The sequence below is a fragment of the Crocodylus porosus genome, unplaced genomic scaffold (genome assembly GCF_001723895.1).
Source record: "Crocodylus porosus isolate Cpor-Errol unplaced genomic scaffold, CroPor_comp1, whole genome shotgun sequence".
Lineage (NCBI taxonomy): Eukaryota > Metazoa > Chordata > Crocodylia > Crocodylidae > Crocodylus > Crocodylus porosus.
In genome coordinates this window covers 32,505,260-32,519,457 of record NW_017728931.1, presented here as the reverse complement: position 1 = coordinate 32,519,457, position 14,198 = coordinate 32,505,260, and the positions used below count along the sequence as shown (strand labels likewise).

The 14,198-nt window shown below is 39.9% G+C and overlaps 1 protein-coding gene across 7 annotated transcripts in view; it reads left to right on the top strand.

The window, feature by feature from the left end:
- Positions 1–14,037, top strand: part of CALD1 (caldesmon 1) — a 275,628-nt gene extending 261,591 nt beyond the window's left edge. For 5 of the 7 annotated variants that reach the window (XM_019544510.1, XM_019544511.1, XM_019544515.1 and 2 more), the window contains 7 exons: positions 2,867–2,910; positions 3,019–3,097; positions 5,394–5,531; positions 6,747–6,842; positions 9,878–9,958; positions 10,159–10,192; positions 12,410–14,037. In XM_019544510.1, the coding sequence (XP_019400055.1) occupies positions 2,867–2,910; positions 3,019–3,097; positions 5,394–5,531; positions 6,747–6,842; positions 9,878–9,958; positions 10,159–10,192; positions 12,410–12,441 (504 nt within the window). In that variant the 3' untranslated portion in view covers positions 12,442–14,037. The remainder of the gene's footprint in view (positions 1–2,866; positions 2,911–3,018; positions 3,098–5,393; positions 5,532–6,746; positions 6,843–9,877; positions 9,959–10,158; positions 10,193–12,409) is intronic. The other 2 variants (XM_019544513.1, XM_019544516.1) reach the window with 1 other exon arrangement.
- Positions 14,038–14,198: the final 161 nt, after the last annotated feature.

The window sequence follows — 14,198 nt, the reverse complement described above, 5'->3', positions numbered from 1 at the left end:
GTGTATGTACAGCAGTCTTCTTTAGAAGTCCCATTTAGATCATATTTATTATCAAGAACTGAGTGCAGTAAGAAAATACAGGCTTCTTATAATAACAGAGCAGCTCCATGTTAAATATTTGTTCAGACCATAATTGCTTGTAAGAGAGCCAAAAAGTAAGTCCACCTGACCTTCAGTTGTTAGCCCCATTTCTCTTGTAGCATTTTCCCATCACCAAACAGGCTGGTAGTAAATTTAATTTTAAGCTGGGTTTTGTTGCTGGTGGGCAGCGTTTGAATTTTTGTCTTGATATATTGTAAAATGGTTGGAAAGAGTTTACCTGCTTAAGATAACATCACAAATCAGTTCACCAATGAAAACTTCTACTGTATTTCTTTTGGGTAAAAATCCATTTCTAAAAAGTTGAACATAGCAGAGGAAGAAATTTGTGAACATATATAGTCATCTTTGCCTCCCTAGTCGATGTATTGCTGCCACCTTGTGACTGTTTGAAGAAACAGCAAATGTACAGTATTTGGATTGCTCCTACATGGACAAATAATATTTGTCCATCTTTTGCATCAGTCCTTGTGTATAGCTTAGTTCTTAGAGTGTGGGCAAATGTATATTTGTAGCAGCTGCAGAAGGGAAGGAAAAGCAGCTGCTTAAGTGCTTGCAGCAGCTGTTACAGTGTAACTGGTATGTGTGCATAATCCTGTAGCTAAATGGCCCCAATTTTGGCCTTGGATGAAGCAGGGCTAAAGTTGGAGTGGTTTTGATGCATTTACTACAGACTCATGCATATGTAGCAGTCACAGAAGTTCCCCCTTCCCTTTTGAAGCTGCTACAAATGTATGTTTGTGCATACCCTTAGATGAGGACTGGACTTTTGGTATGCTTCTAAAACATAGGGTGTGAACACACATGCATTTGGAAGCATTTCAGAAAGGGGAAGTTTCAGAAGGGCAGCAACTGTTAGGGGTGGACAAGCCAAAGAGGGTACAAATGTAGTACAGCTGCTCAACCTTTAGCACTGCTTCATTTAGAGTTAAAGCTGGAGCAGTTTTACTACATTTGAATTATTTCTGTCTTGTCTACCCATAACATAACAGCTGCTGCCCTTTTGAAATGGCTCCAGAAGTACACGTGTCCTGATCCACAGATGAACTGACTGGAATTTGTCCAGTTCAGGAGTGACTGAGATATGGCCCTTAGGCCAGATCCAGCCCATGGAACCATATCATCTAGTTCATAGGGCTCCCCATGGCTCTGGAAATTTGGCAGCTGGGGTGCAGTGGCAATGTTATTTGCTGTGGTTCCTGGAGTCATAGCAGCAATTAATTAACTTTGTTGCTGCTGCTTGTCCTGCTGCCAAATTTCCAGGCCCATGGGGAACCCCATTGGCCAGATGATGCAGCCCTATGTGCCGGGTTGGGCCCATGGGCTGACCCCAGGCCACTAATCGGCCTGTGAAATGTGTTTGGTACCACTGATCTACTTTGCTAATTTGTCAGTGTCAAGTGATCTTGATTGAATTCTGGCTTCTGTGTTCCACAGAACTTTTTAATATTTGAACCATGAATTATTGTCTAATTGTTACAGGTGGACATTCTGGGAATGGTACAGATGCTTTAAAAATACTCCAACATTAACTCTGATTGAAGCGGTATTAAAGTTGGAACAGGTTGTTGCCAGCTTGTCCTCACACAACAATAAAGGGTCATCATTTTATGTTGCTTGAGTGTGGAAGGGTGCAGGGGAAATCCTAGAACCATTTTAATGAATGGTCTTTAGTTTACACTACCTCAGCTTTAAAGACACCAGTACTGCAATAGTCACCATTAAAATAACATGCAGACAATTGACATAGAGATAAACTGGAAAATCCCAGTTAACCTAAATTCTGGACTAACTGGAGGTTATTTATATCCCCTAGAGTTACCTCTGTTTTATCACTCCTAAATGGGAGTGCCTGAGATAGGATGTGGGAGGATCAAGCAGGGGTGAGTCCAGATAACTGCTGAGAATAAGAAGAGAAAAAAGATGCGGATTATGAAGTCCTTTCAGCTGATTATGCTGGCTGTCGTATCTGCCTCTGGCTTCCCAAAGCGCAGAATGCAAGCAAAGCTTGTATGAAATGCTTTGAAATTCCTTATAGTCCTTTCTTTCTCCTTATACTATTCAGAGGTTTAGTATATCTTCCTGAAACCTTCACAATTCACCTGTACTGGAGCTGACATGTGATTTCCCTATAGAAATGCAGAATTATTTCAGTTTGCAAGATGTTGCTGTGTGATAACAGCTGTCAAATATTGACTCAAAAATGACCAAATTGTACATGAACAAAATGCACTTTGAATTCAAAATTAACTTGGCTGTCATTAAAACTGCATAGCATGGGACATGTGGCCCAACTCCAGATATGGCTTTTTAGTATCTCTATTTTGGCAAATGTATTGCATTTGCCTCTCTTTCAAAAGAAGCAATTATATTTTCATGCTGCTTTTGAAGGAGGAGTGAATTTGGGATATAATAGAAGTTCCTTTTAGTGACATAACCTATTCTCCGTTTACTTCCAGCTCTGCTGTACTTGGGACTTAATCCTGAAAAAATTATGTCCTTGGATAGTGTTGAAGACTATGCGAGATGTAAATGAAGGAATATGCATAGTTCCTTAAATCTTGCATGTTTCTTGCAGAACAGAAGCCTAATATAAGTCTATCTCTGAACCTGTGTTTACGTGACTGCAGTGGTTTGAATCTGAAGCTGATTCTCCTTTTCTGGTTCTCTTCTTTTGCTCTTTAAAGTTGTGTATCACCCTTCTATTGTATCAGGCTGCTCATGTTATTGATGAAAATATATAGCACTTCTTTTTTTCTTTTTGTAGATTGAAGAACGAGCAGAGTTTTTGAACAAATCCGCTCAGAAGAGGTAAAGTAATAAACTGCTAGTTACAATAAAATAAATAGGTTAAATCAAAGCTGGAAAGTGCTTGATCAGAGTAATCATATCTTTCTTTTTAATCCCTACCCCAAACAGTGGTGCAAAGCCCACTCACTCTGCAACAGTTGTCTCCAAGATTGACAGCCGACTTGAGCAATACACAAGTGCAATTGAGGTATGTGGAACTGTATTAACTGAAGCAGGCGATTGCTTTTGTGGCTGTTCTAATCAGATCATCTTTTAGCATCTAAGTGTTCACACTTACCTGAAGCAGCCTTCACAATTCTGCAGCTCCTTTATTGCTACATTTTCCTGCTTCTGTCTAAAGCCTTAGTTGCATCTGCTGTTCTAGATGGGGGTTTGAAGGCCTCTAAAAACCAGTAAAGTACTCAGCCCAGCATCCGCATATATTAGGCACCTTCCTGTCCCTGCCTTCCTAAAAGACAGGAGGGCTTAACCAAAGATGTGTGACTCATGATAGGATCAGAGAGTGACGCCATACCAGAGCCAGGAACAGAGTCCACATCTTCAGCTCCTAGTTCTGTAGTCTGACCATAAGAACAGGCCTCCATGAATTCTTTGTAGTATAGTCTCTGTTGAGACAGTTTTACCACCCTGCACAGGTAGTAAAAGTAACACAAGGGGTGGGGACAAGTGGGGCACCATGCTGGATGCCAACTTAGAGGGGGCACCAGGGTGGCAGCCCTGTGGGGATCCCATACCATGGTACAGCAGCCAGCAGCCTAGGGATTTTAAATCCCTGGGGAAGGTAAGGCTTCGGCTCACTCAGCTCACTTTTTCCTCTGGCACTCAGTAGCACACCCCCATTTTCCCTGCTCCTTCCACAAGCCCTGGTAGGGTTTTGCCTAGGGTACAAACCTTGCTGCGGATGCCAAATGAGGAAGGAGAGGAAGAGAGCACAATAAATTTTGTTATGTGACTGTGTTAAAGAATCAGTCTTGTTTTTAGTACCATTGTAACTTAGATAAGGAAAAGAGCACATGGTGTAGATGCTATACCCTATTCAGGTTGAAGCCCTGAAAAAAACACCCAGTCCTTATCATTGTCCTTGTTCACCTGGACACTGTTAAATTTAAAGAAGTGGTACAAAATGGGTGTCTTACAACTGTCCTCTTTCCCTTTGGAATCTGAGTAAGTCATAAGTGTAACAAGTTCAAAGGGCCTAAAACTTTACCATGTGTCCTGACATTGTATTAGACACCTACAGATGAATGTGTGAGGGTGTAACAATAGCCCCATCCTTCCACAAGGTGGGATTCTTTCAACAGGGAGCTCTGGTGTTGCCATGCCAGAAACATTGGAACAACGAGCATCAGTGATTGGTGCTCTGTTGAGTTCAGTAAATCTGGACTGATGTGTGCGTTGAGTACATGGGTGAATTGGCTCTTTGTGACATACAAGTTGGCTTTTCATGCTGGAGAAGTAGGGCAGAGTTTTGAAACAATGTGACTGGCCACTGTACAGCCACCATCTAGTTTTAATGGGTACCTGTAGACATGCCCGGAGGCAGCTCCAACGTGTTGTAATTACTGCTCTGAAGTTCTGTGATTAATTGAGTCTGCTAGAGCGTGCTACAGCCAGCCTCCACGTCTCATGTATCAGTGCCCCGCATTTCAAAATGGTGTGGGGCCCAGAGATACTGATTCTTGAGATGGTGTGGGCGCTTTAACTAAAGTGGCTTTTGCAGCTGCTCTAATTAAAGCACTCTTCCCTCTGCTCCCTTCCCATCCCCAGAGCATGAGGCACGTGTAAAAACACCCAATGTGCTGATGCAGAATTGCTGATTTTTTTCAACAGGGATATGCAGTCTTAAATTGATATGCAATTAAGCATATACTTTACAATACTTGTGACTGTCAGAGACTGTGGCTATAGAGAGGCTGGCACTAATATTTGGTAACCCTGTAAAACTGTCCCATCTTACAGATACTTTCAGCTCCTGAAGTCTGTCCCAAAGGTTTAAGAAAGTAATAACTTGTTAGCATCAGAGGGAGAAAGTGGAATACACTGTATTTATCAATCTTTATTAGGGCCTTTCTCTCAGAGTATCCTTCCCTTTTTACTTATGTAGCAACCAGAGACAATTTTTTCTGAGGGAGATGGATATGCTTGAGAGGGTGCAGGGCAAACTCAGGGGTCAGCACAGTTTTGTGAGCATGTGTTCTTTTGCAGTTTACCACAAACCTTGTAAATGCATGTGCACAAAATCTGCAGGAATGTGGTTCCCATAAATTAGCCTGTTGTAGTGTTGGACACAACTGTATTTAAAAATGGGTGAGGACTTCAACCATATTCTTTCTAAGAAAACTTTCTCTTCGTCACTTCATATTGTCATCAGTAGAACATATTGCTAGTTAACATGCAATGTATTGCTCAGTAAAGCTCCAGGGCTCTAGATGACTCCTGACACCAGTTTTAATTTTAAGCACAAAGTAGTCTGTCTCTTGCAGGGCACCAAGGCTTCAAAACCTACCAAGCCAGCAGCCTCTGATCTTCCAGTCCCAGCTGAGGGTGTTCGTAACATTAAGAGCATGTGGGAGAAAGGGAATGTTTTCTCATCACCTTCTGGGACAGGGACACCCAATAAGGTATATATTTCTGTTTTGCCTATTGTTTATATAGGACCTGATTCTGCACTCCATACTTCTGTGAGTATTCGTTCCTCTGAGCAGTCCTGTCAAAGTCATTGGAAAAGAAAGAGGTTCAGCATCTTGAAGGATTGGGTCCACAAACACCCAGCTACCAGTTTGAGATTGACTACAACATTAGGCAATGTGGGGAATTTAGTGCCATAGTGGGTTTAGTTATAAAGTTCCTGCTGGGACACCACATGTCATATCTGACAGCTACAACTGAGAAGCTCAAACTATGTAAAGAGGCTCTCTGAGTTGTGATGGCTGTTTTATGATGCAAATTCTTACATAGTCTAAGCTTTATGAAATGGGTTAGTCTGACAATCAAAAACTTGCCTGAAATGTGGGATGGGTGGGTAATCCTTCTAGCTTAGCTCACCTGGTGTCAGTGCTGTGTTGATAACAACCCTGAAAATGTCATTTTCAAGGCTCATGTTAGAGGCAAGGCTCTGTGAGTATCAGTGTGACAAACCTTCGTAAAGTGTCAAGACTTTAGAGGCTGAGGACAGGTTCTGAGTAACAGTGGAACCAGCATTGATGAGGTGGGAAAGACTGAGAGCATACTGTGCCTGCTGTTGAACTAGCTGTTTAATTTTAATTGGCTTAAGCAGCTTCTTTAATATTGAGATCAATGGGATTTGGAAATGGCTTGTGCTATATGCACAATTTAAATGGTTGCCAGTTTACCCAGTAGAGTCTTAAGTGGCTTAGATTGTAGTCTGACTGCTTCCAGCTTGTTTTTCATGGGGGTATTTGCAAAGGTATATTGTATCATCTCTCTCTAAATTTATAAACCAGAGGTCCATGTGAGCTGAAAGATGCTCAGCAAGTGTCAACAGAACCAGCAGGCATTGATTTAGGTGCTGAGCTGTCGGCTAAGTTCAGAGCCAGTGGTGACCACTTTTGCTGTGTATCTTAAGAAATTACATTAACAACTTGTTTTGATGTTTAGGTCTCTGGTATATTGGAATTTAGGCTAAAGTGCTTTTCACTTGGGATGTGTAATATCTTCAAACTATACAGGATGAATTCCAAACAGTCACAGACTTCGGGGAGAAATTTTTCTTCAGTTTGGGGATTTGATTTTTCTTTAACCCTGAACTATGGATCTGTTAGGCAGGATTACATTAAAAAAAAATCCAGTTAAATTGGTAAATGGTTATTTTGCAGGAAACAGCTGGACTGAAGGTTGGTGTTTCCAGTCGTATCAGTGAATGGCTAACCAAGACCCCAGAGAGCAACAAATCGCCTGCTCCAAAACCTTCGGTAAGTAGATCTACAACACTTGGCTTTTGGAGTATGGGTTCTCATTTGTGCCAATGGGAGAAAGCAATAAGGTAAATCTGCTAGGTCAAGAAATTAGATAGTCCTGTGGAAGGGATGGTAGGACGTTTCCCTACCAAGATTCTCAAGTTTACAGAAACACTAAGGCTGGTAAATAGGGATGAAGTTACATGTTACACTAAATCTCTGGAAGTGACGATAAGTGGTGTTAAAGTTAGAATGTGCTGTGAGCAGTCACATGTTAAAGGTTAATAGAGTTTCTTGCCTCCAAAGCTTTGACTTGTCACTAGAGGGCTGGTGAGGAGTGGCATTGCTAGGATCTGGGACACTTGGGGACTGTCCCCAGGGACAAGAGCAGTGGCACAATATGTGCCGCTGATACTTATCCTCAGGGAATGCCCATGCATGTGCACTCTGGCATGCGTCATGTTGCCCCAGGTGGGGTAGGGGAGGCTGGAGCCAGCACCTGGGGTCCTGGGGGCCTCTGGGGGCTGCACCCACGGTGATCCCGCAGCAGGGAGCCTGGCCGGCAGCTGAAGCATGGCTACACCTGGCCAGGCTCCAGTTTCGGGTGACACATGCTGCATACACGATTTCATCTTTTTTATCACAGTTTTTTTTTGACACCAGGATCTCCTTAAGGATGGTGAGGTTCCCCTGGGTTTCAAAGTCCATTTGTGGAAAAGTTTCTTTGTGAATATGCAGATTAGGCTGAGACATGGCTCCAGCAGGTTTCTTTCCTGAAGGTCAGATGTCAGGCAGGGAGTTGAATTTTTCTTATTTCCTGCTTAGCAATGAAGTTTACATTTCTAAATGGCTAATTACAGTACCTTCCATCTTTCAGGGATATCGCTTGTATCCAAAGGGTTTGTACCTGAAAGCTTGCAAAGAATTTTTTTTGTTATTATTTAGTTGGTTTAATAAAAGATATCACCTCAAGCCCGAGAGTTGTCTGCCTCTGCTTTTTAGACCAACATAGCTACAAGCTGTATCCCTGAAGGCTGCCAGATTTTATCTCTGTTGCCATAGTAATCCCTGCTTCAGTGACTGCAGGAGCAGCTACCGTAGGATTGCTCACCTCAGCTACAAAGAGTGCCTGGTCCGGACCTCCAGTAGCTGCCTTCATTAGTGGAGTGTGGGGCTTTCTGGCAGATACAGCCACAAATGAAGGATGGAGGCACAAACCAATGCCCCCTCCTCACAGCCAAGTAGGGAAAAATAGGCTGAGAGCATTTCACAGAGGAAAAAACAGGAATGGGAACACGGCAGAGGAAAAGGGCTGGGCGTAAACTTCAGTTGCATCATAAGTAATGATGATTTTGGTGTTTTATTGAAAGAAGCCTTCTCCTGATGTCTGTTGTGTTGTCTGCTCAGTAAATAAGGTATCTCCCCGCTAATGTAGCATATGTTTTTTTTGATTTACGTATCTGTTATCTTTTAATAGGTTTGCTTATAATTTGCAATGGCTGCTCTTTGTAAATCAGCATTTGTCAACAGCTGTGTAACACTGTGTAACCACAGTGCCTGAATAAAGAACCCCCTTCCTCCCCAAACTGTGATAAGTGCTCAACAGCAGTTAAAATAAATTAGCATAGAGGCAAACTCTTATATTTTTAAAACTTTCTTTCCTTTTTCTAAATGACAGTGAGAACCTGGATCTAACCTCTCCTTTCCTCAACCATCTCTCTCTCTCTCTTTCTGTCTCTCAGCGGATTGTTCTTTCCTTTCAATCTCTCTCCTTGAGTGGACTCTTCTAGATGCCTGCTTGCCTTCTGTTTTTTTTTGGATTGGGGGGGCCTCTTTGCTAAGCTGGTCAGGTAAATTTGTTTATAATTTACTCTGAGCAATTATACAGGTGTAAATCTAGGGTTTTAAGGCTATTTATAAATCACAATGGTCTCCATTCCTAAGCCACCTCTTTTTTCTTCCTCCCCAGCCCTAAGGCATAGCTGTCCTTCCTTCTTTCTTTCCCAAAATCTAAAACAATGTTCTTTGCCAACTGTTGGAGACATGAAGTTCAGGAACAGCCTCCTCACGGGGCGATGGGGAGGATGGAGGTGGGGAGTAAAATTGCTGTCTAGTTGTAAGACAAAGCCTTTTGAGTTTGGGAGATAATACGCGATTTGTCTACAACAGCAGAGGATAGGACTCTGACCCATGAGATTTCTTTCAGTTTTATACTGGAGAAGTGAGTCATGTGGCCAGTCCTTTGGAGATTTGTGCTGTCAGTATTGTTGAACAATTTTTTTTTGGAGGTCAAAAATTGCCCAGCAACAATTGTAACTTCTGTAGCTTTGTTTTTGGCACATTCTAGAGAGTCACAGCTTATTGAAGTATATCCATGATCCCTGGCTGGACTTTGTCTACTAGACTTTGGGAGATGTGGACAGGCCTCTGTCTGGAGGATGGATTGCAATAATACAATAAATTCTGTTGTTACAGAACTGTAAATCCACCTGACTGCAGAATTTTGCAGAGCAGTACACATGCATCCGGGGTGAATATGTGAATGGCCATTATGTAAATCTTGCTATACAGTGAGAAAAAATGTTGTGCATTGTTTTGGGTGTTCATAAAGTGTTTCCTTTTACATTTACTGTCTTTAAGAGAAAAAAACACAAAAACCATTGTCTTTGCACTTAAGAGGCACTGAGGAAATAAAATACCAGCTGCTGTCTCTGCTACTTACGGAATGGCTGTTGAACCCATTCTCTGTCTTAGAAATGAAAAAAAGCCGTATTTTCCCGTCTTTGCTCATACCTGCTTGTATGGCATATATCACAGAAGCAAAAAAAGGATGTACATAATGTGTAAATAAAGGTTCTTCAGGCCAAACTTTGCCATCAGTCCCTGTTCTTATGTGAAAAACTGTCATGAGTGGGATTTGCACAGTTCTCGTGTGGGTGTTCCTGTGGGAAGTTCCTGTTGGGCAACACAGCCCTTAATTTGCCTTAATAACACAAATTTGAACTAATCTTGGTTTCTATTCTCTTGCTTCTCTTCCAAAAATAAAACAGGATTTAAGACCAGGAGATGTATCCGGCAAACGTAATCTCTGGGAGAAACAGTCAGTTGAAAAGACAACTTCTACTACTAAGGTAACATCACCATAGGCCAGCAAAAGGTCTATGCAGCACTGAATTTTTAAGTCCCTTTTATGAAGAACTAAGTGTTAGTCCTTTGCTAGGAATGAATGTTTCCATTATGAATAATAATAATTCTTCATAATAATTCTTTTTTTATATATATATATATATATAAAAAATCTTATTTAAAAATGGATTTTTTTTCAATGCAGGTAACGACTATGGGGAAAAAGTCAGAGACTAATGGTAAGTGAGGCTAATTATTCTCCTGAACATTAAATGGAAGCCTTTCCACATTTTCATACAGACGTATACAGCTTTTAAAATGATAATACTATTAATGGTAATAAAAAGAAATTGCTTCCTTTGCCTTTCAAACAAATTAGTTGCAATTATCACATCCGTAACTAACATGAAAAATATTTTGGAGTTAGAAGTCCAAATCTGGCTTCTATGATGACTAAATCAATATAGTTCTCTAGTTGTTTTCTCAGCCTGGTGTGAACAACATATGTAATACATTTGATGTAGCCGCAGCCTTCCATTAAACTCTGTGAGGTCCAAAGAATGAGACAGTCATTTTACTAACAGAAGTTGTCAAGCGTCTGGGAATAGTCCTTTTAAAGTCTGTAGTGGGAGTGGATCTGATTTTTTATTTATAATAATAAAAAAAGCGACTAGCTGATTGAGGCTAATGTCACAGCATTGTTTATCCAAATGGTTCCATTGAAATAGAAACCTTCAAAACATCTTAAAACAAACCCATAAAATAATGCTAAACAATACGAACAGCTAAGAGTAAAGTCTCAAGAAAAATGAACAGCCACTTGCTGCTTTTTAAAAAAATTAATCTTGGAAATCAGTGAGTGCCTTCAACCTCTGTAAATTCATCTGAGCAGACTTCAAATGCTCTTGGCCTCAGGCCTGCACTGGCTGCCACAGCAAACTGGTACCTTCTCACACTGCAAGCTGTGCTTAGCGTTTCCATTTTGGCCATGTTAGGGTTGTATAGCGTGAGAATTTTGACATGGCTGTTTGGAAAGGAAAAAGCAAAGAATGCCAACCAGAGGAAACAAGCCTCTGAGAAATACAAGGGTGGGGAACAAAGAGTTCTCTGATCAGTTTTAACTGTTTAATAAAATTAAGAAGCCTATCCAACGGGATCCTTTCAATTTAGCCTTGAAGAGAAAACAATGGCAATCTACACCGCAGACTGAAAGATACAAAACTCAATCTAAAGGTTAATGTGTGCATAGTGGGCTTTATCACTCTGGCATTTAGAAATTGGTCTTGTAACAATAGCTACCATGTTTGTAGGAACTGTGAAAACTAAATGCATTATATAAAAACTACCTGTCCTATCAGGTGAGCTTTGTTCTTATTTGACAAGGAAATTAAGGAAAATATCCAGAATGACACAGCGCTAGATGCTCTCTGTTCTGTCATTGATTTCTATGGGAGTAGGCCAGATCTAAGCAATTATGACACTACCAAGTAATTTGCCCCAAATCATGTGTGGAGATGGTGTCAGTAGAAGAACTAAGATTAAAAGTTCCAAGTGCCAGACTTTGGTTAGCTGTCCTTTATTCTGGGAATTGTAGAGTTTTAGAATCATAGAAAAGTAGGACAGGAAGTGACCTCAGGGGATCATCTAATCCAAACCTTGCTCAAGGCAGGGTCATCCTATCTAAACCACGCTAGACAGATGTTTGTCTAACTTGTTCTTAAAACTCTGGGAACAAACCTCGTGCACAACCAGCAGTCAAAATACATTAATAATACCCTTTAATGGCCACAGGTAAAGCAGGAGGATGAGGTCACTGTCAGTGTCCTGCCACTGCAAGCACAGCAAGTAGCTTTAAAAACTATGCTCAAGAGATGACCAGAATGGAATCTAACTTAGCACATCAGCAACTCTCAACCATTGGGAAATGCTGGATAGGGAACATGCTTTGTAGTACTACCTGAAGTTTCTTTATAGAAGGGCCATTGTGCTCCCACTATCTGCTTCAAAGGTTTTTCACTAGAAAGGATACTCATATGAAATCTTGCTCCTCCAGTGGAGCTATGGAGCACTTCTGAGTGTACTGACTGGCCAAGAAGCTTGGTGTTAGGTCTGTACTATGCCTTGCTTCTTACAAGTGCTCTGAAGAGATATTTGAGTTACTTGGGAACTGTGCCTTCTGTATAGCATTGGCATATTCATATGGTTGGAAGGGACATTAAGGGTCATCTAATCTAAAGCCCCTAAACAGATGCAGTACTAGCTGTTACTAAGCCGTTCTAGACAGAGAGCATATAGGGCTTTTCTTGGAAGCTTTTATATAAAGGAAAAATCTGTAACTTCCCTGGGCAACTTGTTCCATTGCCCTATTGTTCTTACAAGTTAAGAAGATTCTGCTTTACAACAATTTAAAAACACTTCTTTAACTTCAAGCAATTTCTGATGTTTCTTTTTCTCAGCAGGTTTGAGACAATTTGAGAAAGAACCGTAAGAGGCTACTAAAGATGCTGGACCAACTCAGTTGAAAAAAAAAAGTGCTAAATTGTGCTTTTTATATTTATGTTTATTTACCAAATGTTTTTTTTTTGCATTATCCCAGTTAAAACCATGTATATTAGCACTGTATTTAATAATCAGTCTAGACATTCATCATAATAGTACTGCCTTTGCACAAGAGCCTTTATTCCTAAAGAAACCCATGCTGTGAAATATATCGACCTTTCTACTGATAGAACTAATTATGTAGCTGAACAGCAATTCCAACTGACATGAGAGATCAACTCAAAACTGCATGTACAAATTGAGTTGCATGAAAAAGTTGTGCAGTGAACCTATAAAAACAGTGGTTACTTTTGGAATACAGAAGTCTTTCTTTCTGCACTTTAAGGCATGGAAGAAGTATCTTTAGTTGACAATGTAATATTTTCTGTAAGTTGCCCATGTCATGAAAAATACTGCATCAATAACTTGTTGAAATTTTGTTTTATACTTTTTTAAAGTATCAATTTTTCCATTCTAGTTTAAGTTAATACCTAAATTTGGATGATTATGTTAGCTGACAGCGGTACTGATACTTTTTTTTTTTTGTTAGTGACTAGTAATTGACTGCAATTTAGAACATATACACACATAGCTTTACAAAGTTTAGCTTTAAGGCACTACTAATGGTAGAATGCTTTAATACATGTAGAGTATTATATTTAGTAATAAACATACATAATTAGCCAATATCACAGCTTTTTTAAAAAAATAAAAATGAAACCACACACTTTTCTATAGTAAGATTTCATAAATGCCATTAGTGGAATGGTGAGATAAGTATTAATTTTTTTTAAATGTCAGAAGCCCAATAATGGGTAATTAAAAAAGAAAGTTATAGTTTTAAGAGCAAAAAAAATAAGGATATAGAGGGTCAAAAATAAGTCACTTGTATAAAACACTGTAGTTTAATTTATATAAAAACTACTATAAAAAAATAAACACAGTTGGGGCTTGTTTCAAATTACTGTACACTAAATCTTGCCATTCATCAGTGCCGTATACTAGATACACTTAAGTATTCAAACTGAACACACTTCTCTCTTACAGTGTTCTTATTTTTTAAACTCTATCCCAAATACTTTATTTGTATATAGTAAACACAAGGCTATAAGAAGTCAGCTTGGTTTGAATTTACATGACATAAGGTTTATCATTTACATCTGACAGTGTATGAGTGGAACAAACAAGGCAATTAGAGTAGCTATAAATGCATTCATAAGAGCTTTCTTGTGCATTTTCACCGTGTCATCTTTTGTAGCAACTGATTTACTTTTTTTTAAAGGAGGGGAAAATGTATTTCAGTCCAAAGATGAGCTCCTCTGCTTAGCTGAAACATCTTGTTTACATATAGAGCTGCATTTAGCTACCTGTAGGGAGTGAAACTGTGCAGAGTGCCTGGCTTTGTCTATGAATTGTCTTTTTGTTTTGGGTTATTGTACACACTCTCTGAATCTTTCAAATACTTTTGATAGCTGCAATAAAAAGATTTGTTCAACCATTGTATTCTGAAGCTGCATCCACAATAAATGGAGTATTTCCATTAACACTCCCTGCTTAATGATTTGGAATGCACCATTTGTAACTGGAATAATGTTAATAGTAATGTCAAAGAATGCATTGCAGACTGAAGTTCAAAGAATATAGCCTGTTTGTAGACATGTTCAGCGTTTTCTAAGCCGTGTTAACAGATTCATATCACACAGCTCA